The sequence below is a fragment of the Panthera leo genome, chromosome D4 (genome assembly GCF_018350215.1).
Source record: "Panthera leo isolate Ple1 chromosome D4, P.leo_Ple1_pat1.1, whole genome shotgun sequence".
Taxonomy (NCBI): Eukaryota; Metazoa; Chordata; class Mammalia; order Carnivora; family Felidae; genus Panthera; species Panthera leo.
This window is the reverse complement of record NC_056691.1, coordinates 72,200,843-72,222,391: the sequence shown is the minus strand read 5'-3', so window position 1 is coordinate 72,222,391 and position 21,549 is coordinate 72,200,843. Positions and strand designations below refer to the sequence as shown.

The window sequence follows — 21,549 nt, the reverse complement described above, 5'->3', positions numbered from 1 at the left end:
ATTTTAGCTGGCTTAGTTGATAAGGAGTGCTGAAGGGAAGTGAATCTAGGTCGTCCTTGCTGGGGGCACAATAATAGTAACAAAAAGGGCTTAGCCTTTTTGTCTGTCTAGACCTTAGAGTCCCCATTGTCTCTGCCGGTAATTCTAGGTATCCCTAGGGTGGGGGATGGGGGTCCCTCACCTCCGTAGGAGTGCCCTTGGTTACTGCATGGCGGCCACCTCTTCATGACAGAATTAAGTCATCCTTGGTATGGATGTGAAGCTGCCTCCCTACACCTCCCCCCCCCCCCTTCCCCTCATGCAAAGGCATGGTAGTCTTTCTGTTGGCCTGGAGAATTCCCATTCTTTGGAAATATCTCTGTCACCTTGTCCAGCTATGCTGTGCATCAGTTTAGACTGATGAAAGATCAGTGGTGAAAGATCTTCAGTGTTGCCTTTTCTTTCCCCAGGATTCTGACCCAAGTCCATGAGGTTGAACCAGACTTGCAGTGCTGTTAGTGTGGTGGACCACACTAGGAGCTCCACCCAGGAGCTTCTGGAAATGCAGATTCTCAGGCCCCACCCCGTACCTACTGAATGAGAATGTCTGGGGATTCTGGTGTTCCCCGCCTCCCCACCTCCCACCTGGGGATTCTGTTTTAACAAGCTCTCCCAGGTCGGGTGACCAGCTGTCTTGGTTTGCACCTTAATGAGGTGTTTTCTGGGTCATAGGATTTGTAGTATTAAAATCGGGATGAAGGGGTCACTCCACCTCTATGTGATTCTTAACTGAGCTACAGGCTGGTGAACAGTGGAACTGTTGTGTGCTCAGATGTGGCCCTCCCCGCACTGTCTTTTCTCCCCGCCCTTGGATTAGAGTTGTGCTTCCTGCCCCTTTCTTTAGGATAAGTTGTTTTCCGCCGCCCCCCAAGAGGCTACTTAGTTCCTCAAGCAATTAGAACTCAGAAGCTGCTGTGTAAGGCCCTACAGACTAGGTTAATTATGGCTGAATAACAAGATTTAGCTGAAGTCCTTCTTCCTCTGGAAGCTGCTTTCCCTTCTGCAGGTAGTCTGAGAAGCCTTTGGTAGCCTCGTGTACATCTTGTCTTTTTTTTTTTTTTTTTTTCCTTTTTTTTGAGACACAGAGAGACAGAGCCTGAGCAGGGGAGGGGCAGAGAGAGAGGGAGACACAGAATCGGAAGCAGGCTCCAGGCTCTGAGCTGTCAGCACAGAGCCCGATGTGGGGCTCGAACTCACAAACTGAGATCATGACCTGAACCAAAGTTGGATGCTTAATCGACTGAGCCACCCAGGTGCCTCTACATGTTGTCTTCTTTGCTGGTATGGGGAACAGACATTTATTGAACCAAACATGCCAAGTACTGTCCTTTTGGGGTTATACTTTGCTAAATTATTCCTAGTGGGTCATTAAGATAGGTACCCTAATGATGGGGTTTTGGGGTGGTCGGGGTTCGGAGTCGACGGCCAAGAAAGAATTCTTGAAGACATCTTTGGTGCAAAAAGGTGATTTTATTAAACTACGGGGACAGGATATGTGGGCAGAAAGAGCTGCACTGGGGTTGTGAAGAGTGACTATATACCTTCAGGTTAGGAAGAGGTTAGGGACAGCATAAGTCTCTAAGGTATTTTGGAAACAAGGTTTCCAGGACCTTGAGGGGCTAACTGTTGTTAGGAAAACGTCATTTAGTATTGCTTAGTAAAACCTCAGTCATGAGACACTTGAGATACATATCAGGGGCCACATATTTGGAGTATAATTGCCAACAAATACTTGGGGGTTAAAGATAAAGGACGTTTGCAAAGGAATTTTTATGTGTTTAAGGAGACTCAGGATCCTGGGGGGGGGGGGGGGCAGTCAGGATAATGTTAAGCCAAGGTTCTCTTTTGCCCCTAGCAAAGTGTCATCATTGAGGCAGCTGAGCTCCTACAGGGAGGTCGTTCTGCCTGTTTCAAGGACTTGTCATTGGGCTGTAGGCAGTAAGGGAATTTAATTTTTCATTTGCCTTTGTTTCCCACATTACCATGGCAAGCACTTAAACTCCCTTACATCTTGATGAGGCTGATATTAGGGTTCCAGGAACGTAAACTGAAGGAGACTCCTGGCCTGCAGGATTGTGATCTTTTTCAGTCAACCATTTGTTTTCTTTCCTTTCCTTTGTTGTTGGCCAGCCAGGAGTGTCTGAGGAATATCACACACATCCCACCTAGGGGATGGGGGATGGGATGCTGTTAGTTTATACTTTGCCCTCAGCTTGCCTTATGTTCCCTCATCACTAAGGGTGAAGTCTCAGATGATTAGGGAGGGGGCAAGGACTTTGGAGCCCACTTAAACTCTTCTGCTCAAAATGTGGTTCCCCTGGGAGCTTGTGAGAACTGCAAACTATAGAGCCCCACCCAGACAAGCTGAATCAGAGCCTGCAGTTTAACATTGTCTGTCCCCAGGTGATTTGAATGCTCTTTAAAATTTGAAAAGCCCAAAGCCCTTGTTTTACAGAAGAAAAAACTGAGATCCAGAGAGGTTCAATGATTTGTTAAAGGTCATACAATGAATCAGACTCAGCTAGATTTAGGATTCAATTTGGAGTCTCAGGTCCAGTGCTTCCTTCCCCCTGCCCCCCCACCCCCCCACCCCTATCTGACTGCCTGCTTATAAGGCCTTATTTTGTCTGGTTCTGTTTATTGAATGAACTTGAACTTAATTCAATTTATTTAAAAAACTTTACATTCTGTCCTTCACTAATTCAGACTGGACTTCCTTTAATTTATCTGAGTGGGTGGCACTACTTTATTTCTTAATTTTTTTGTGTGTGTTTATTAGATTCAATCAAGGATTGAATGAAATAATCCTTTTCTATCTGATACAAGTTTCTGGAACTGGATGTATAAAAATGCTTCCATGTTTATAAAGACAAATATTCCATATAAGAAAACAACTCAGACATTTTGTCATTTTGTTGTTGGTTTCATTAATGTGGTATTTATTTCTGTTATTGCACAATACATACACAGAAGAATGTTCATCATTATATGGTTGATCACAGTGGATTTGTGGACTTGACCAGGATCCATTTTTTCAAAAGGATTTCCAGAATTTTGGTTGCGTGTGGTTATGAATTGACAGTGTCCTACAGCACTGTTTAAAAATGTTATATGTTAAAATGGTTACATATATTTACCTGATGGACATTTAGGTATGGGGATGCATTCTCACTTCAGCTCTGCCTGTTGCCCCTATAATCCGGAGCCTCTCTGGTCCATTTCTCCAGGTTGTACAACTCTGTTCTATTCCAGGGTTAGCGAGGGCAACTGGGTATCCCATACTCCTTATCCGTATTTACGCCTAGTTCCTTCACATTGAGCCTGTCCCTTACTCCTCCCTTCTAAAGTGCTCAGTGGCCCCAATTCCTGAGCCTTTTGGGGTCAGCTCTTAGTTCCTCTTCTCAGGACATTCCCGTACGTCCATCTCTTCCATCTTATGAAATATTGTTGACATCCTCATTTGCCATCATCTTGTCTGCCAAAGTTTATGCCTTTCTGGTCCTAGATGTCATTCGGTGTGTGTGTGGGGGGGTGGCTTTGAGAATGTATTAAATCTGCAGTGTTCAATTGGAAAGTCATTTGTAATAGAAAAACCTTTTAAAAAAATGTTTATTTTAAAAAGAGAGAGAGAGAGAGAGAGAATGAGTGAGAGAAGGGCAGAGCAGGGGGACAGAGGATCCAAAGTAGGCTCTGCGCTGCCAGCAGTGAGCCTGGCGTGGGTCTTGAACTCACGAACTACAAGGTCATGACCTGAGCCAAGGTCGGATGCCCAACTTACTGAGCCACCCAGGTACCCCTGTAATAAAAAAACTTTTATGTGTATTTTCTTACAAGCTCTTTTTTATTCCTAATGTTGTGTGTTTGCATATGCTTTTTTCCTCTCCCCAATTTCACTGAGTTATGACTACCAGTCATTATGATTCACTGACTTTGGGGAAAGGTTTTTTTTTTTTTTTTTTTATCCCAATGAATTTGAATATAGTTTTTTTCTTTCTTTTTTAAAAGATCTTATTTTTCAGTAATCTCTAAACCCATTGTGGGGCTTGAACCCACAACTCTGAGATCAAGAGTTGCATGTTCCACTGACTAAGCCAGCCAGGCGCCCCTGATTTCTTCTTTACTACTTCCTCACCCTCTCCCCAGATAAACCTCTATTTTCTTTTAGGAATTTATTTTCCCCCTGAATTTCTTGCATTAAAATTCTAAGGGGTGTGTGTGTGTGTGTGTGTGTGTGTGTGTGTTTCCTGGCTGGCTGCTTTCTTTCTCTCTTTGAAAGTACCAAACCATGAAAAACCCAAAAGTTTCTGCAGTAAATACCTTCTTATATCTAGTATTAAACATTCAATTTTGCTATCCTCTTAGTCCTGAGAATTTTTTAAGAGACTGTTCTGCAGTTCCCAAGTAGGTTTTTTAGGGGGGACACTCATCTTTTGTTTTATTTTGTAGTCTTATCACATGGTTACATGGTAGTCAGATAGAATGTCCTCTACAATCTCTACCTTTTTTTGCACCTTGTTGCATTTTTTTGTAATGGTCTGGGATATAACACATTTTGTAAATATTCCGTGGTTAATTTCATATCCCTTAGTGATAAGCAGTGGTTTGTCTCATTTCTGTGTTATATTTGTTTTAAAAGAAAAAGCAGGCATGGTTAATGAGCAGTACAGATCTTCCTGAATTTATGATTGGATTACATCCTAACTTGAAAATCTCCTAAGTCAAAAATGCATTTCATACTCCTAACCTATCAAACATTGTAGCTTAGCCATGCCTACCGTAAACTCGCCCAAAACAAGTTTGCCTACAGTTGGGCAAAATCACTTAACTATTTTATACTGAAATGTTGAATACCTCATGTAATTTATTGAATACCATACTGAAAATGATAAACAGCATGGCCGTGTGGGTGCAGAATGGTTCCTGAGCATATGGGTTGTTTATCTTTCTGAGTGCTCGGCTGACTGGGAGCCACAGCTGGCTGTCACTGCCCAACATCATGACAGAGGGTCCCTGCGTATCACTGGCCTGGGGAAAGATAAAAATTCAAAGTGTGTTTTCTACTGAATGTGTATCACTTTTGCTCCATTGTAAAGCTGAAAAGTTGTAAGCTGAACCATCGTAAGTCAGGGATTGTCTGTCCTTGGAAATCTCCCTGTCTCAGTTGCTTAGAGCAACCTGAGGGCTAAGTCTTTATTAGCTGGGTGGTAATGGGGCCAAGGCTAAGGTGGAATTTCATGCTCAAAGACTGTCCTCATTAGGCCACTCCTGAAATTACAGACACTCTGAGGACAACGTGATATCCCACATAGCCTCAGGTAGAAATTCTTGATCTTGGGGCATATATGGATCACGGTCTGGTAGATTTGTGTGCGTGTGTGTGTGTGTGTGTTAGCCTCACACATTTTTGCTGCCTATGTGAGTAATTGGGATCTGGTCATCTGGCTGGGACCTGGCTATTATCTCAATGGCACTTTTTTTCTAAGTTTATTTATTTTGAGAGAGAGAGCAAGAGTGAGGGAGGGGCAGAGAGAGAGGTGAGGAGAGATAGGATCCCAAACAGGGTCTGCACTGACAGCACGGAGCCACACGTGGGGCTCGAACTCACGAACTGTGAGATCATGACCTGAGCCAAAATCAAGAGTTTGACTCTTAACCGACTGAACCACCCAGGTGCCCCTCAATGACATTTTAAACACATTCATTTTTTTCCCTAAAAGAAAAAATGATAGGGTAATAGATGAGTTCTTCTGCCTTCCACTTGCTCTTTGAGTTGTAGCAAGTAGGATTACAGGTTCCTTTATCCATTTGGTCAATAAAAGTATATTGAATGTTTTTATACTGTGCCATGATGATATGTGGGCAAATGACATAATCCCTGTCCTTGAGGAGAAGCTCATTAATAAAATGCAGCTGGGAAGACAGAGCTGGAACAGTGTATAATAACAAATTTACATGGTGGATGTGGGAATTTACAAGGGTTAGTGGAGCACAGAGGAAGATACATTTAATTTTCCCCAAGAACGGAGGAATGGGGAAGACCCCAGGGAGAATGTGATGTTTAAGGGGTGTCTTGAAACAGGAATGGGTGCAAGCTGGAGAGAGAAGGTGGGATAGGCATTCTAGTTGAAGGGCAAACCGTGACTACAGCATGAAGTAGGACAGTGGCTAGCATGGGTGGGAAAAAGGGGTCGTTGGCCTCCTGCCTAGAGAATACTGTGTGTGGTTTGGGTTTGGAAACAGTGAGGCTTGGAGGGATTAGCTTAGAGTTGGACTGTTAAGAGCTTTGATTGCCAGGTAGAGATATTTGCACTTTACTCTGTGGTCAGTGAGTAGCTGTTTTGTTGCAGGTTTTTAAGGATGGGATCAGATCTATCTTTTATAATTTTGCAATTCAAATTTTGGTTTTTCATTGTAAATGTCTACTACCCAAAATAGGACTGAAGTTTTCTTTTCCTGGGGCACCTGGGTGGCTCAGTCGGATAAACGTCCGACTTCTGCTCAGGTCATGATCTCACGGCTCATGGGTTCGAGCCTCATGTGGGTCTCTGACAGCCCAGAGCCTGGAGTCTGCTTCGGATTCTGTGTCTCCCTCTCTCTGTCCCTCCCCCACCCATGCTCTGTCTCTGTGTCTCAAAAAAAATGTGGAAGTTTTCTTTTCCTGAAATATACAATTTATGATTCAGGTTTAGATGTCTGTGCCACTTGCCACAAACATGCTACCTGCAAGCAAACAGAAGGGATGAAGATGTGTATTTGCAAGTACGGATTTGTGGGCAATGGGAGGACTCACTGCGTTGGTAAGTTCTGAATCCCGGGTCAAGATGAAAAGTTGAATCAACTAATAAGATTCTCTAGTATTAAAGAGCTTATTACTTCCTTGTGGGGAAAACGTTGTTTTGTTCACGTGTTTTTCTTACAAGAAGTTTTGTCTGTTATAATACTCCTTTCCTTTAGTGTTTCCCCGAACCCCTTTCTTTAGCATTTCCAAGGACGTATCTTTCAATGTTAGAGGGTTGTTGAACTTGAATCTCTGGCAACTCTCTGACCTAACACAAATTTGAAATGTTTCAAGTCTTGAGTTTAACTTAACTTGAATGAATGTTGTATTCCTAAATTTCTCCTGGTTGTTTTGGTGAAAACGATGAGTATTAGTACCCTGAGGAAAAGCAAAATACAATTGCCTATTGGACTTCTTGGCTAATTGGTGAAATACTGTTGCTTAGAGTCTTATGACTACCAGAATCCATCCTCCAGATTTTTTATAGTTGTAGCCCTTTGGGGTCTTGGGTGTCTTAAAGGAATACAAAGACCTTTAGTCTAGAAGTGTCTAAGATTATTTTTTGCTTCATGGTGTCCACTATGCCATGAGAGTTGGGCAATATCCAGGTTCAAGCCCAACTCAGAGAGAGGGAGAACCTCACAGCATATTTATAATAGTGAATGTTGGGAGAACACAGTTTTCTCCCAGGAACTTATTACGTGCAGTACAAATATTGATAGTTGTGCACTGACAGTGTATACAACCTTGTTGTGATATCTTTGGGTTTTTTCTACCTAAAGAAAAATAATAATTCTGAGTTCCAAAAGTCATATTCTACTTCAAAGATAACATGCTTTCACAGTCACACATCACTGCCCATTCCTGCAGACTGGAATGGTGTCACCTTTGACCCTCTTTCTTTAGGATTCTGTCTGGAGAATCGTGGCTGCCTTGCAGTCTGAGGCTCCTGACGCATTTCCCCCACCCCTCTCCTCTGGCAGATGGCTGGCAGGGGCTTGGAAATGAGGTTGGAATCCGGCATGGACAAGCTTTTTCTGTTCCTTCCCGTAATACAGTCCCCCTCCCATGTAAGCCACCCCACTCTCGATTCTTCTTTGACTTCTGAGTAGAAGCTTCTCCTAATGGGATGAAGGGGCTTTATTAATTCATGTGACACTCGCTGTCAGACACTGGACCCTGCGTATCCCAGTACTTGGCCTGCTGAGACCACACCGTAGCATGAATACGTGTCTGCCAGGCCTGCTGTAACCTGGTGTTAAGTCAGGGGACCCAAGAAATTTAGAATTCTCTACAAACCCAGTGTCCCTGCTGGGGAAATCTGCAGGGGAGACGAGTGTCAGAAACAATAGCAAAGGGCAGGAATATGCCATTTTGGGTCTGAAAGCCCGGGGCAGTGCTCATAAGCTGGGCTGGAAACTTGGCCTGGCTGTGACTTGAGGGTTCTGTTTCTCTACCGTTCTGTGCAGATTTCACCGTAGACGGTTTTGACAATGAACTGTGTTCCATGTTCAGTTACATTTCCAAAAAGATAATGCCTATAAGGAAAATGAGGGGGAAGAAAAAAAAAAAGGAACACTGGATTTTGGGGAGGGTACTTTTGAGTTGGCAGGAATTGAATGCAATTGTGAGACGCGATTGAAGTGCTTTGAAGGAACCAGTGCTGTAGTGAAACACCAAATAACAATCCGAAGAAGTTGATGACCTCCCCTGCTCCCCCCAAGACAAAACAAAACTAGCTGGATAGATCAGCTCTGAAAGAATGAATAAGAAACTGGTCACAGGAGTTCTGATGGTAGAGTCCAGGGCAGAGTCAGCAAAAGTCTGGCCTGCAGGCCAAATTTGGCTGCTGCCTGTTTTTGTAAATAGAGTTTTATTAGAACACAACATTGCTCATCTGTTTACTTATTGTGGTGGCTGCTCTCGTGTTCCAAAAGCATGGAAGCAGAGACTGATGATGGGTCCTTCACCGAAAAAGTTTGTTGACCCCTGAGCTACGGAACAGAGACAGGAGGGAGGTTTACTTTCATTTTACATCCCTGTCAAATTATCGAATTAAAAATATTCAGGGCAGGCTTCTGTGGGCTCATCAAGCTCCTCTCTTTCAGCTCCTTCTCACTGGGTGACTAATATTATTCACATGGGTCATTGACGATTAGCAGGAGCTGTTATTAGCCCTGCTCCCGGATGAGGCTTAAGCACTAATTCCATTGTGTTTCCTGGTAACTCAGAAGTAACGAATTTTCCGGTTAATCACTGGATGCAAAATCGTCCTATTCTGCCTTTCATGAAAAAAGCAAGAGAATGGTTGGTGGAGCTGGAAAAATGGGATGCTGTGGATTCGTTTCCCCAGGCCTATGATAAAATCTTTTTAAATACGGAGAAGTTGAAAAAGAATCCCCTTCGCCCAGTCTTCAAAAAAGATGAATGATCAGATTAAGATGTTGGGTTTCTCTTGTGGTTTTGTATACACCTCGTGCACGCTCCAAGGGGCCCGTGCCCTATCATGTGAGAGGCCTGGTGAAAAGAAAAGAGGCTGGGGGATAGACCACTGAGACGTTGTCAATGCAGTAGCAACTCCTGAGTCTGTAGCACAGCAGAACAGTCTGGGTTGTTGAACATGGTATGGATTGATAGCCCTTTCTGTGTGTTATTTCAATGTATCAACAGATAAAAATGAGTGCCAGTTTGGAGCCACTGTGGTCTGTGGAAACCACACATCTTGCCACAACACGCTCGGAGGCTTTTATTGCGTTTGCCTAGAAGGATATCGAGCCACGAATAACAACAAAACATTCATTCCCAATGATGGCACCTTTTGCACAGGTACTCAAGAAGGGGGCTGCAGGGATGGCATCCTGGTGATGGCGGGACAGTATCTGCGGTGGGGAGGAGGGAGGTGGCTTGGCTGGGACAGGGTGTGATTTAAGGGAGGAACCCTCCTTTGTTTAGAAGGTCCATGAGCGGGGTGCCTAAGTGGCTCAGTTGGTTGAACATCTGATTTTGGCTCACGTCATGATCTTGTGGTTTGTGGGTTCAGGCCCCCGTGTCGGGCTCTGTGCTGACAGCTTGGAGCCTGGAGCCAGCTTCTCATTCTATGTCTCCCTCTCTCTCTCTGCCTCTCCACCGCTCATGTTCTGTCTCGCTCTCTCTCTGTCTCAAAAATAAATAAACATTAAAAAAAATTAAAAAAAAAACTAGATAGTAAAAAAAAAAAAAAAGGTCCATGAGGGAAATTTGGATGTGGACTGAGTATTAGTTAATATTAGGGAATTCTTGTTAATTTTGTTAGCTGTGATATTTGAGATATTCTTAATTTTATTATTTTTTTAATGTTTATTTTTGAGAGAGTGAGTGGGGGAGGGACAGAGAGAGACAGAGAGAGAGAGAGAGAGAGAGAGGGAGAAAATCCCAAGCAAGCTCCACGCCCCTTGCAGGGCCCGTTTCGGGGCTCAATCCCACAACTGTGAGATCATGACCTGAGCCAAAATCAAGAGTTGGACGCTTAACTGGGACTGAGCCACCCAGCCAGGCACCCCAGTTTGGGATAATATTCCTATTTTGGGAGATGCATGCTGAAATATCTAGGAACAGTATTATCTGCTGTTATTAGGATCTATAAGGAATCTTAAATGACAAAATGTAAATGTTGAATCTTGAGGGAGCGGGTCTATGGGAGTTGAGTATAGTATTCTTTTTCTTGTTCTGTGCATTTGAACGGTACTCTTAGAGATGGTATGCCATCTGCAGGTGGGGTGTTCTTGGGGTGGCGCTGGCACTCACCACTGTGCACACTGTGGGCCCCGGGGGTGGGCATTCAGATGTTGGCTTCTGGGAGATCAGCGCACAGCCCTGTTAGAGATGGGGAATGAGATGTGAGGCGTGCAACTTTTTGGATCTCAGTTTTGAAGCTTTGGGCATATGTTGGTTGAATACAGTGGGTCAGCAAAATCCTAATTTTCAATGGGCCCTCTGTTAGCCAGACTCTATTTCACAGCATGTATGACACTATAGGTCTTTGGTTTTCTAACAAAATCTATGAACAGTAAGGAAGAGGAAAGTCAGGAAAAGACTCCTGGTTCTAAGATGGTTTTGCATAGACTTAATGACTCTGCTTAAAAGCTTTGTGATATTTAAAGATTTTCAGAGAAAAGGAAGGGGGAGGAGAACATGTTTTATCTCCTTACCCACCAGGAAGCACAGATCCTGATGCTCTGATTCATTCTCCTTCTTGACCTGTACCAAGGTCAAAATCCCCCAAAGGGTAGCACATTTGATTTATTCTTGGCATCAATGAACCACATTCCCTTAGAGAAAACATTTTGGGATATATTGTTGTTTTAGGTAGCAGACCACTTGCTACATGATTGCCAGAGTGCAGTGCTGCAAAATTAAATTAGATACATTAAAAATATATATCAATTTTTTTTTAAAAAACCTTACAAGATGATGATGTTATGTTCAGCTCATTCAATACACATTTCTCATGCACGGCCTGTGTGCCATGGCTGTGCCAGCGGGAGGTGATGGCAGACCATTAATTTCATTAGAAAGTGTTAGTTGTAGGTAAGCAAAGGTTACTTTCTGGAATCTGGAATCCACTGGGGCTCTTATCTTGAAAGCAGGGAAGGGATCAGGGAACTTTCTGGAGGACATGATACTGGAAATTGTGCTTTCAAGGCTGTGGGAGTTTGCCAGGAAAAACTTCTATAACTGTGTAGAAGACTATAGTTCCCAAGGATGCATTTGACTTTAAAACAATAAGAAGAAGGAAAGAAGAAGAAGAAGAAAGAAATATTTTATGCAGGGGCCAAGTAGATGTCAGCCTAATAAGAACCAGTCTTTCTGGAACAAAATCCTAATCTAGGCTCTGCTTCTATTCTACTTCTTGTAATTATTTAGTGATCTTTCTTTTTTTTTTTTTTTTTTTTAAATGAGATAGGGGTGCCTGGGTGGCTTGGTCAGTTAAGCGTCCGACTTCAGGTCATGATCTCACGGTCCATGAGTTCGAGCCCCGTGTCAGTCTCTGTGCTGACAGCTCAGAGCCTGGAGCCTGTTTCAGATTCTGTGTCTCCCTCTCTCTCTGCCCCTCCCCTGTTCATGCTCTGTCTCTCTCTGTCTCAAAAATAAACGTTAAAAAAATTTTTTAAAAAATGAGATATAATTCACATACCATCAAATTCACCCTTTTGAAGTATACAGTTCAGTGGTTTTTCGTATATTCACAAAGTTGTGCGATTATCACCACTATCTAATTTTAGAATATGTCCATCATCTCAAAAGAAGCCCCATATCCATTGGCAGTCATTTTTATGACCTTTCCTTTTGAAGTCTCCAATTATGACTTTGTAAAAGCTGGTGGATGACTTTTGTCAATGATACTGAGTTTGTATCAGAAGCAGTTGCCACTTAAAAAGGGGGGAGGGGCGCCCCTGAGTGGCTCAGTCAGTTGAGCATCTGACTCTTGATTTCGGCTCAGGTCTTGATCTCATGGTTCATGAGTTCGAGCCCTTATATCTGGGCTCTGTGCTGACAGTGCAGAGCCTGCTTGGGATTCTCTCTCTCTCCTCTCTCTCTGCCCCCTCTCCTGCTCATTCTCTCTCTCAAAATAAATAAACATTAAAAAAAAAAAGAGTCACAGTTGCCACAGAAATGTCAGTGGACTTTATCTGGGGCAGAGGCTTAGCCAGTTTTGGGGGCATCAGCAGTTATCTGGTGTTTGTCTGGAATCACAGGATATGGATCCTAATTCCTGAATTCTGAGAACTCCTGTGACCCGGTGTTTATTGTACTTTGCAGAGGTTAAGCCAATTTTAGGAGCTGGTTGCAGGTAGGCCTCTTTGGATGTCACCAGAGAGAGGTGAGGAATGAGTTGTAGGGGTTCTAGTTACAGAGAACCTGCAGATGTTTTGGTCCCCAGGGCTGTCCCCAAACAACTTCTGGGGAACATGGAAACTTTGCAGGGGAAGAGGCTGTGTGGCACCTCCAGTGGGAGGGTGGTTTGGCTCGGGTGACCTGACAGTAAGTCCAGAGAAATGAAATTGATGAGGGAATATGCGGGCACTGTCATGTCCCTGCCAGCACAACTCCAGAGAGGCAGGGCCCTATCAGGGCTGCTGCAAACTGCAAACTGTCTTCCCTGAACCTTTGAATTGCCCACATCTTGGGAATCCATCTTGACTCTGATGGCAGCCACAGCCTTCTTTCTTGTCAGCTCATTTCCCACAGTATCATGGGACTGATACCATTTCTTCTGGAGAAATGCGATAGCATTTCAGCCTTGACTGCGAAATGGGGAAAAGGGAAGGGGGAAAAAAAAAACCTAGAGGGAGTGAATGCCTTGCTATTCCAGCAGTTCCTGGAACCTTCTGCTCAAAGCCTGTTTCACATAGGTCTGCCTATGGTAAAGTAAACCCCTTCATTCTAAGAGGTAAATCCCTACCCCCGCCAGGACAAGTCTTTTGGTTTCTCTCCCAGGTCAGGAGCCTATTTTCTGTGTGAGCCTTTGCCCACAAGCTTCTCAGCTGCCCTGTTGTTTCAGGTCCTGGAGCCGCCTGCTGTGGCCTCAGGCACAAATGCGTAGTCCCGCGAGACTCTGCTGGCTCTATGTGGGGTATTGCTCAATAAGCTTGCAGCTGTCCTGAGGTTTCTCCTGGTGCTGTCTCCAAATGGGATTTTGCTCCCCAAATACTTTTTATGTGTTTTAAAAAATTTTTTTTAATGTTTTTATTTGAGAGAGAGCGAGAGAGAGACAGAGGGCGCATGAGCAGGGGGAGGGGCACAGCGAGAAAGGGACACAGAATCTGAAGCAGGCTCCAGGCTCTGAGCTGTCAGCACAGAGCCCAACGAGGAGCTTGAACTCACAAGCCATGAGATCATGACATGAGCTGGAAGTCAGAAGGAGGCTCAACCGACTAAGCCACCCAGGTGCCCCTCCCCAAATCCTAATCCTTTGTTTTAGCTTGGTTTCATTACTAAAGTATTATGTTTCACTACTCTGAAAGAAGGAAGAAGCAAGAAAAGATAAACCTAAGGAAAAGTGCACTGGGGGACTATTGCTGCCCACTTCCCAGAGCGCTGCTCATAACCGTTGGCTCCTTGCCTGCCTTCCCTGTGGAATCCCCCTGACTCCTGCTGAGATCTCCTAGTAGTGGTAGGTGATAGCTTCAGGCCCCTGCTCCTAGGAAGGAGAGAGAGAGGCAAAAGGTTCTGAATCAAAAGATAATTAAACCAAAGCTCCGTTCCTTAAATGCTAGAGGCCTTGACTAAGGCACCATGTTTTCTCTTTGGGAGTGAGGGGGCATACCTGAGCTCCCCCCACAGCTGAGCATCCCCCTCACTTCACTCTTGCCTCTTGCTCGCTCAAGCCCCAGAATATGGGTATCCCATGTCCTTTCCCAAGGCCCTGTTGAATGTAGTAAAATATGCACACATGGTTCTTTTTTGCTCCACTTGTTTAAAGTTTTTGGGAAGAGTAATTGGGACAGGAGCTTTGGAGCATCTATAAAGTAGGTTTTCCTAAGCAAACTATTGATATTGGCAAGATTGTGAAGGAAATGGGTAGCCCTTTGAGTTCAGGCTGTTTGTTCATGATCAGTGCCTCTCTGAGCATGATGTTGGAAATGGTTCTTCATTTATTCAGCTATTACATTAACAAAAGTTGTGTCAAGAAGGATGGAGCTGTTACCCTAGGATGGAACTCTGGAAGAGAGTAGAGGTGAATTTAGTTTTGATTGTAGTGATTGTTTCTCCTAAAACAAGACAGAGCAGGGGCAACTTGCTGGCTCAGTTAGTTGAGCGTCCAACTCTTGATTTTGGCTCAGGTCATGATCCCAGGGTCATGGGATCAAGCCCCATGTTGGGCTCTATGCTGGCCATGGAGCCTGCTTAAGATTCTCTCTCTCTCTCTCTCTCTCTCTCTCTTTCTCCCCCTCTCTCTGTCCCTCTCCCCTGCTCATACTCTGTAAAATTAAAAAAAAAAAAAGGATAAGCCAGTATGTTTTTCCCCATAAGAAGGAATATAGCTTTAAAAAAAAGAGGAATATAGTTTTGTTTTTTTCCATTTATTAAAAAAATCACATATTCATATAGAATAGTCAAGCAGTTATATAAAAACATAAAGGAGAAAGAAAAAAGTCATCTAATATTAACTCAGAGGCAACAGCTCTTTTTTTCCATTAAAATTTTTTTTCAAGTTTATTTATTTTGAGAGAGAGGGGAAAATGCATGCACAAGTAGGGGGAATCGCAGGGAGAGAGGAGAGAAAGAGAATCCCAAGCAGTCTCTGCACCGTCAAGTGCAAAGCCCGAGGTGGGGCTCGAACTCACAAACCGCGAGATCGTGACCTGAGCCAAAATCAAGAGTCAGATGCTTAACCAATTGAGTCACCCAGGCACCCTTAATAATCTTGGTTTTACATGAGTATTTGTGTCTCTCTAAACATGGTTTCTTAAGATGTAGGCTTTGAGCTGAACTTCACATTTGAGGAGGGAAAATGGCAGGAAGAAAACAATTACTTTCCAGAATGTGGGGAAGTAATTTTTGTCTTACCTTCATGGAGTTGGAAGGAACTAGTTGTTAGTTGTTGATGTGGAGAAAAGCAGGCTGTGAGAGCATTTCATGAATGTGAAAGTTCTTCAGTGCATTTTTCCTCATGGAGTTCATTCTAAGTCTTCAGATTTTAAAGGCTTCTGCAGGCAAAGGCCTGTGTGTGTGTTTTTTTTTTTTTTTTTTTTTTTTTTTTAATTTTTGAGAGAGAGAGAGAAAGAGAGAGAGAGAGAAAGAGAACGAGCACGGGAAGAGCAGAGAGAGAGGGAGACACAGAATCCGAAGCAGACTCCAGGCTTCAAGCTGTTAGCACAGAGCCCAATGCAGGGCTCAAACTCACGCAGTGTGAAATCATGACCTGAGCCAAAGTTGGATGCTTAAGCGACTGAGCCACCCATGTGCCCCAGAGCTTGTGTTTAACGGGGGATTCACAGACTTGCCTCTCTGGCACTCTTGCCAAAGCTAAACTCTTGCCTCTATGATACTCCTTTTCTACCTAAGGGCCCTCCAGATGGATCTTTTGATTCTGTTCTAGAGCATTCAAATCTAGTGGAACAAGCCATGTGGCCACTCCTCAGACCGCAGCCAAGAAACCCATGAGAGTGTGTATATGTGTGTGTGAGCATTGCTCATGGTCACATTCAGGGTTTGGTGAGGGTTCTGATGGGGTGGCTTATGCTCCAGGGAGAACTGAGTCAGTAGAAAGGCAAGGCCCATTCATACATTAGCTCACACGTACTGAGGAACTAATTAGCTTCATTTTACAAAAGTGTTTAGAAAGGTTAAGGAACAGACCTTAGTCCATCTAGTAAGTAGCAAAATCAGTTCTCAAACCTGAGTCTGACTTTCGAACACAGGCTATTGGTTGAAAGGATTAAATATAGAATGCCAGGGCCCTAGGACCAGGTCAGTTTGTCCTGCTTAGTTTTGCTACTTTCTGGCAAGGAATTGTCCTGGCTGTGGATGAAGTTAAATAATCCTGTATATACAATGGGACAAGGAAAAATTTCCTCCCTTGATTAGTTAAGTACGTTGATAAGGTTGCTCACTTGCTCAGAATGTTTTTTCTTCACAAGCAAACATGGTATAACCTTGGAGGCCCATGGAATCCACCACATGGAGAAATTATTCTTTATTTTATTTTTATTTATTTTTTTAATATGAAATTTATTGTCAAATTGGTTTCCATATAATACCCAGTGCTCATCCCAACAGGTGCCCTCCTCACTGCCCATCACCCACTTTCCCCTCCCTCCCACCCCCATCAACCCTCAGTTTATTCTCAGTTTTCAAGAGTCTCTTATGGTTTGCCTCCCTCCCTCTCTAACTTTTTTTCCCCCTTCCCCTCCCCCATGGTCTTCTGTTAAGTTTCTCAGGATCCACATAAGAGTGAAAACATACGGTATCTGTCTTTCTCTGTATGACTTACTTCACTTAGCATAACACTCTCCAGTTCCATCCACATTGCTACAAAAGGCCATATTTCATTCTTTCTCATTGCCAAGTAGTATTCCATTGTATATATAAGCCACAATTTCTTTATCCATTCATCAGTTGATGGACATGTAGGCTCTTTCCATAATTTGGCTATTGTTGAAAATGCTGCTATAAACATTGGGGCACAAGTGCCCCTATGCATCAGTACTCCTGTATCCCTTGGGTAAATTCCTAGCAGTGCTGTTGCTGGGTCATAGGGTAGGTCTATTTTTAATTTTTTGAGGAACCTCCACACCGTTTTCCAGAGTGGCTCCGCCAGTTTGCATTCCCACCAACAGTGCAAGAGGGTTCCCGTTTCTACATGGAGAAATTATTCTAATGAGCTTAACATGTTTATCCAGCTAAGATTCTAGAGTGGATTAGAAAAGGGATGGTTTGTGAACATTAAGAGGTCATTAAGAGTCAAAATCATGTCAAACTAATTTCAGGGACAGATGGTAGATACTTGTGGACTTCATTAAGGCAGCTGATATCTTTGACAATGTCTGTGGACAAGATAGAATTATTGATTGGATAATGGTACAAACCAATTGCAATGGGAGACACAGTGTGGCTAGTACGGTCCTGGAGACAGACACCTGGTTTCAAACTCTAGTGTTTTGACTCCTTAACCTGTGTGACTTCAGTCCAGTTACTTACCCACTCTATGCTTCACTTACCTCATCTGTAAAGTGGGGATACTAATAGCGTCCATTGTAAGGATTAAGTAAGATGAAAAATAATTAGTAATAAATAATGAAGTGTTTAGAACAGTACCTGGCATGTGCAAGTTGATATGCAGAGGTCATTGCTATTAGCATTCATTATAACAATCATTGTTATTAGGCTGTTGAATGACTGTACACAAAGCAAACTGATTAATGACCGTAGTGACTCATACAGAATTGATTAGTATGTAGAAACTCTTAAGTCTTTTCCATACCCTCACTACTTAGCCACATTTTTGCCCTGTAGTACTTGTACTGCCGATTTTTAGAAGTCTACTGAAAAATCCATTTATTCTCTCTGTCTTTTGAGGAGTCTGGGGTAGGTGGGCAGGCTGGAAGATGATTTCTGTGTCATAGGTATATGTATACATTTTACAAACATACTCCTACTTGGAATACAAGATCTTGATAAGCTGAAATGATAGCTCCAATTCTAGGAACACATGCTGGATCCTGGAGTGTTGAAATCATCTCTAAAGTTTGTGATGGATTGAGATTGATTTTATTTCATACTATTTACATTTTAAGAATCCTTTGGTAACTATTACCCCAAATTCCATGATTCTGTTATCAACAATTAACTGAGTTTTCACTGGTTTCATTTCTTACCACTCTTTGTTGATAGAAGTTGTTTGTTTGTTTTTTTTAATTATGTTTTCCCCTTTCTTCACAGTATTTATTCTGATGTTTTTCACTGGCTTGAATACTTTTCAAAGTCTTTTTCAGAAAAGAAATGCCAATAGTATAATTTCTGAGATCCTTCATGTTCTGAAATGTCACTCCTTGGCTTAAATATAGTATAATGTCTTGTTCCCTTTTCCTTAGAATTCTATAAATATTACTCTATTATTATCTGGTTTTCAGACAAGAAGTCCTAGGTCAGATTGTTTTCTTTTCCTCATAGATTACCATTCCTTTCTCTCTTCCTTTATAGATTTTTCTTTTATTCCATGAAATTCAGAATGACTTTCATTTTCAACATTCATGCCTGTCACCTCAAAAGGCTGTTTGGATGTGAATACTTAAGCAGAGGAAATTTTCCCTTTGATATTAATTCTTATACATCAGCACCATTCCCTTCCGCAATTTCTCTTAAATGGATACTGAATATTTTGGATCTGTCCTTATTTATTGTCCTATAGCTACTGTCTCATATAATTTCTTTTTCTTTCTTTCTTTAAAAAATGTTTTTATTTTTATTTTTGAGAGAGAGAGAGAGAGAGAGAGAGAGAAGGAGGAGGTGGCGTGGAGAGAGAGAGGGAGACACAGAATCCTTAGCAGGCTCCAGGCTCTGAGCTGTCAGCACAGAGCCCAATGCAGGGCTTGAACTCATGAACTGCAATATCATGACCTGAGCTTAAGTCAGATGCTTAATCAACTGAGCCACCCAGGCACCCCCGTTATAATCTATTTTTCTGTGTTTTTGGAGAATTCTTCAAGTTGGAATTTGCAAGTTTATTTCTCAGCAGTGATCAACCTGTTATTCAATGCCTCTATTGGGTTTTTATTTTTGGCATTCATATTTTGTTTTTAATTTCCAAGATCTCATTTTTTTTTCAGAAGCTCCCCTCTTTTTTCATTGATTGTGGTATCTTTTTTTTTTTTTTTTTTTTTAGAGAGACAAAGAAATCATGAGTTGGGGAAAGGGGTAGAGGCAGAGAAAGAGAATCCCAAGCAGGCTCTATGCTCAGTGCAGAGCCACACTTGGGGCTTGATCCCACAACCCTGGGATCACGACCTGAGCTGAAATTAAGAGTCAGATGCTCAACTGACTGAGCTACCCAGGCACCCCTCCTTTTTTTTTTTTTTTTTTTTTAAGATTTTATTTTTAAGTAATCTCTGCATGTAACATGGGACTTGAACTCACAACCCTGAGGTCAAGAGTCACATGCTGTTACAACTGAGCCAGCCAGGCACCCTGATTATAGTATCTTTATTAATCTCATTTGGACTTCTGTATCTCTTCATATGTGAAGAGTGTTTTGGTCATCTATTACTGCGTAATTTGTACTCTCCATCTCCCCTCCCCACACTTCCTTTTAATGGCTTGAAACAACAATTTATTATTACTCACAATTCCATGGCTGGGTGGTTCTGTCACTCATGTGGAAATGTTCAGCTGGTGGCTGGACTGGGCTGGTAGTTAATAGAGGGCTTCTCTCACATTCTAGGGGCTTGATGCTGACTATCAGGCCACCTTAGATTTCCATGTGGCCTCTCTCTTCACATGGTATCTCATTTGTAGGGCATCCTCTGGCCTCTCTCCTAAGCATGATGGCTTGGATTTCCTTACAGCATGGCCACTGGATTCCAACAGATGGAAAGAGGAAGCTGTCACTTGTCTCTACTGTTAGGTTCAGAGCAGGCATAGTGTTAACTTCTGCATTCTATTGTCCAAAACAAGTCTCAAGACAACCCAAGGGGAGGGGAAATGGATTCCACTCTTGAATCCCCAAGAAAGAGAGGGGAATGGCCGCCATCTTTGGAGACAGTCTTCCAGATTTTCCCATAAGTCTGATACATTAAAGATATAGGCTGATCAGAATTGGTAGCTTGTATGGACTCTTTCAGCAATTAAATTAATTTCTGGCTCTCAAACAATGATCAGTGAGTGATGAGGAGTTCATTGGTCCAAGACCAAAAACCAAACAAAAGGGAGAATATAGTGAATTTTAATAAAGTCATAATTAAACAAATTTTAAAGGGTTCTGATATTACTTTCTTCCTTCTTTTATGAAATTATGGCTTTAGTAGTTTTTGGAAAACAAAACAAAACAACTCTTTATCTGGCAAAATAGAATATTGGCCACTTTATAGTGGCCCTTTCAAAATTACTGGCCTTTAAAATCCCAGAGCTGGTTAAGAACCAGGTTTTCTTCAGTCCTGCTATTCCCTTGGTCCCCACCCCCCGCCTGGGTTCTTACAAGTGTCCTGGGAAAAGTCCCATTTCACTTAAGGTATTTTTTTCCTCTGGGTGAAATAGGAGTGTGAGTGTGTGTGTGTGTGTGTGTGTGTGTACATGTGTCTGATGGAATTCCTAAAGTTTTTAGTTTTGTTTTCCTAAGCCATTTCTTGGGGAAAAAACTGCCAGCTGGCAGAGAGGTTTCCTCTTCAGTGTCTGAATTACCATGTGGTTTTTACCTCTATACCTGATACTTCTGGCAGTCAAGAGGAGAAGTCTGCCAAGGGCCATGTCTTTTTCCTCTTGAAGCCTGTTTTAAGCTCTTGGAATCTTGGTAAAATTGGTGAGACCCTTCTGAATTTTCCTCTGACGACCTGCCTCACCATCCTATGCTCATGAGCTGGAAAGCATTTTTCACTCTGGTTTAAATTGTTTTATATTTGGAGTTCTACTCCAGGTATTTTAGTATGAGGTAGAGGCCATCCTTATTTTGTAGTAATTGGATGTTTTTCAGCATGCTTTTTTTGGGTTCCTTTTGTTGGTGTCAGAGAGTTGGTTATGGTGGTTGGTTTTAGTGTATTTCCAGAACACATCGACAAGCATTTATGGAACACCTTTTAGTACTGTCGGTGTAAAGGACATATGAAAAGAACCTTTGAAGAATAAAATAAAATCAATGATACCATTGTAGACAAATGCATCCATTTTTGTAAGGGTAGATTGAGAATATGAGAAATGGCAGTCACAATGCCCCCTGCCCCTGTTTTTTCCTTTTTCTGTTTTTCTCTCCCTTCTTATATTTGGGTCTCAAGACATAGATGAGTGTGAGGTTTCCGGCCTGTGCAGACAAGGAGGACGGTGTGTGAACACTTACGGAAGTTTCGAATGCTACTGTATGGATGGGTACCTGGCAAAGAATGGGCCTGAGCCTTTCCACCCGACCAGAGATGCCACGTCATGCACAGGTGGGTTTCTGCCAAAGAAGGAAGCTTCTGAGGGCGAGATTCTGTTCTCAGATGACTTTCTCCTGAGCTGAGCCTGTGTCTTTGGGGTTGGGGTTGGGGTCTGTGTTGGGGATG

The 21,549-nt window shown here is 42.7% G+C and overlaps 1 protein-coding gene across 10 annotated transcripts in view; it reads left to right on the top strand.

Moving 5' to 3' along the window:
• The window catches only part of SUSD1 (sushi domain containing 1), a 284,906-nt gene that overhangs the window by 6,770 nt on the left and 256,587 nt on the right, over positions 1-21,549 (top strand). For all 10 annotated transcript variants that reach the window (XR_006196008.1, XR_006196009.1, XM_042913636.1 and 7 more), the window contains exons 2-4: positions 6,723-6,836; positions 9,488-9,643; positions 21,283-21,435. Coding sequence is in view for 8 of the 10 variants with exons in the window: in XM_042913636.1 (XP_042769570.1) it covers positions 6,723-6,836; positions 9,488-9,643; positions 21,283-21,435 (423 nt within the window). In the remaining 2 variants the exon portion in view is untranslated. The remainder of the gene's footprint in view (positions 1-6,722; positions 6,837-9,487; positions 9,644-21,282; positions 21,436-21,549) is intronic.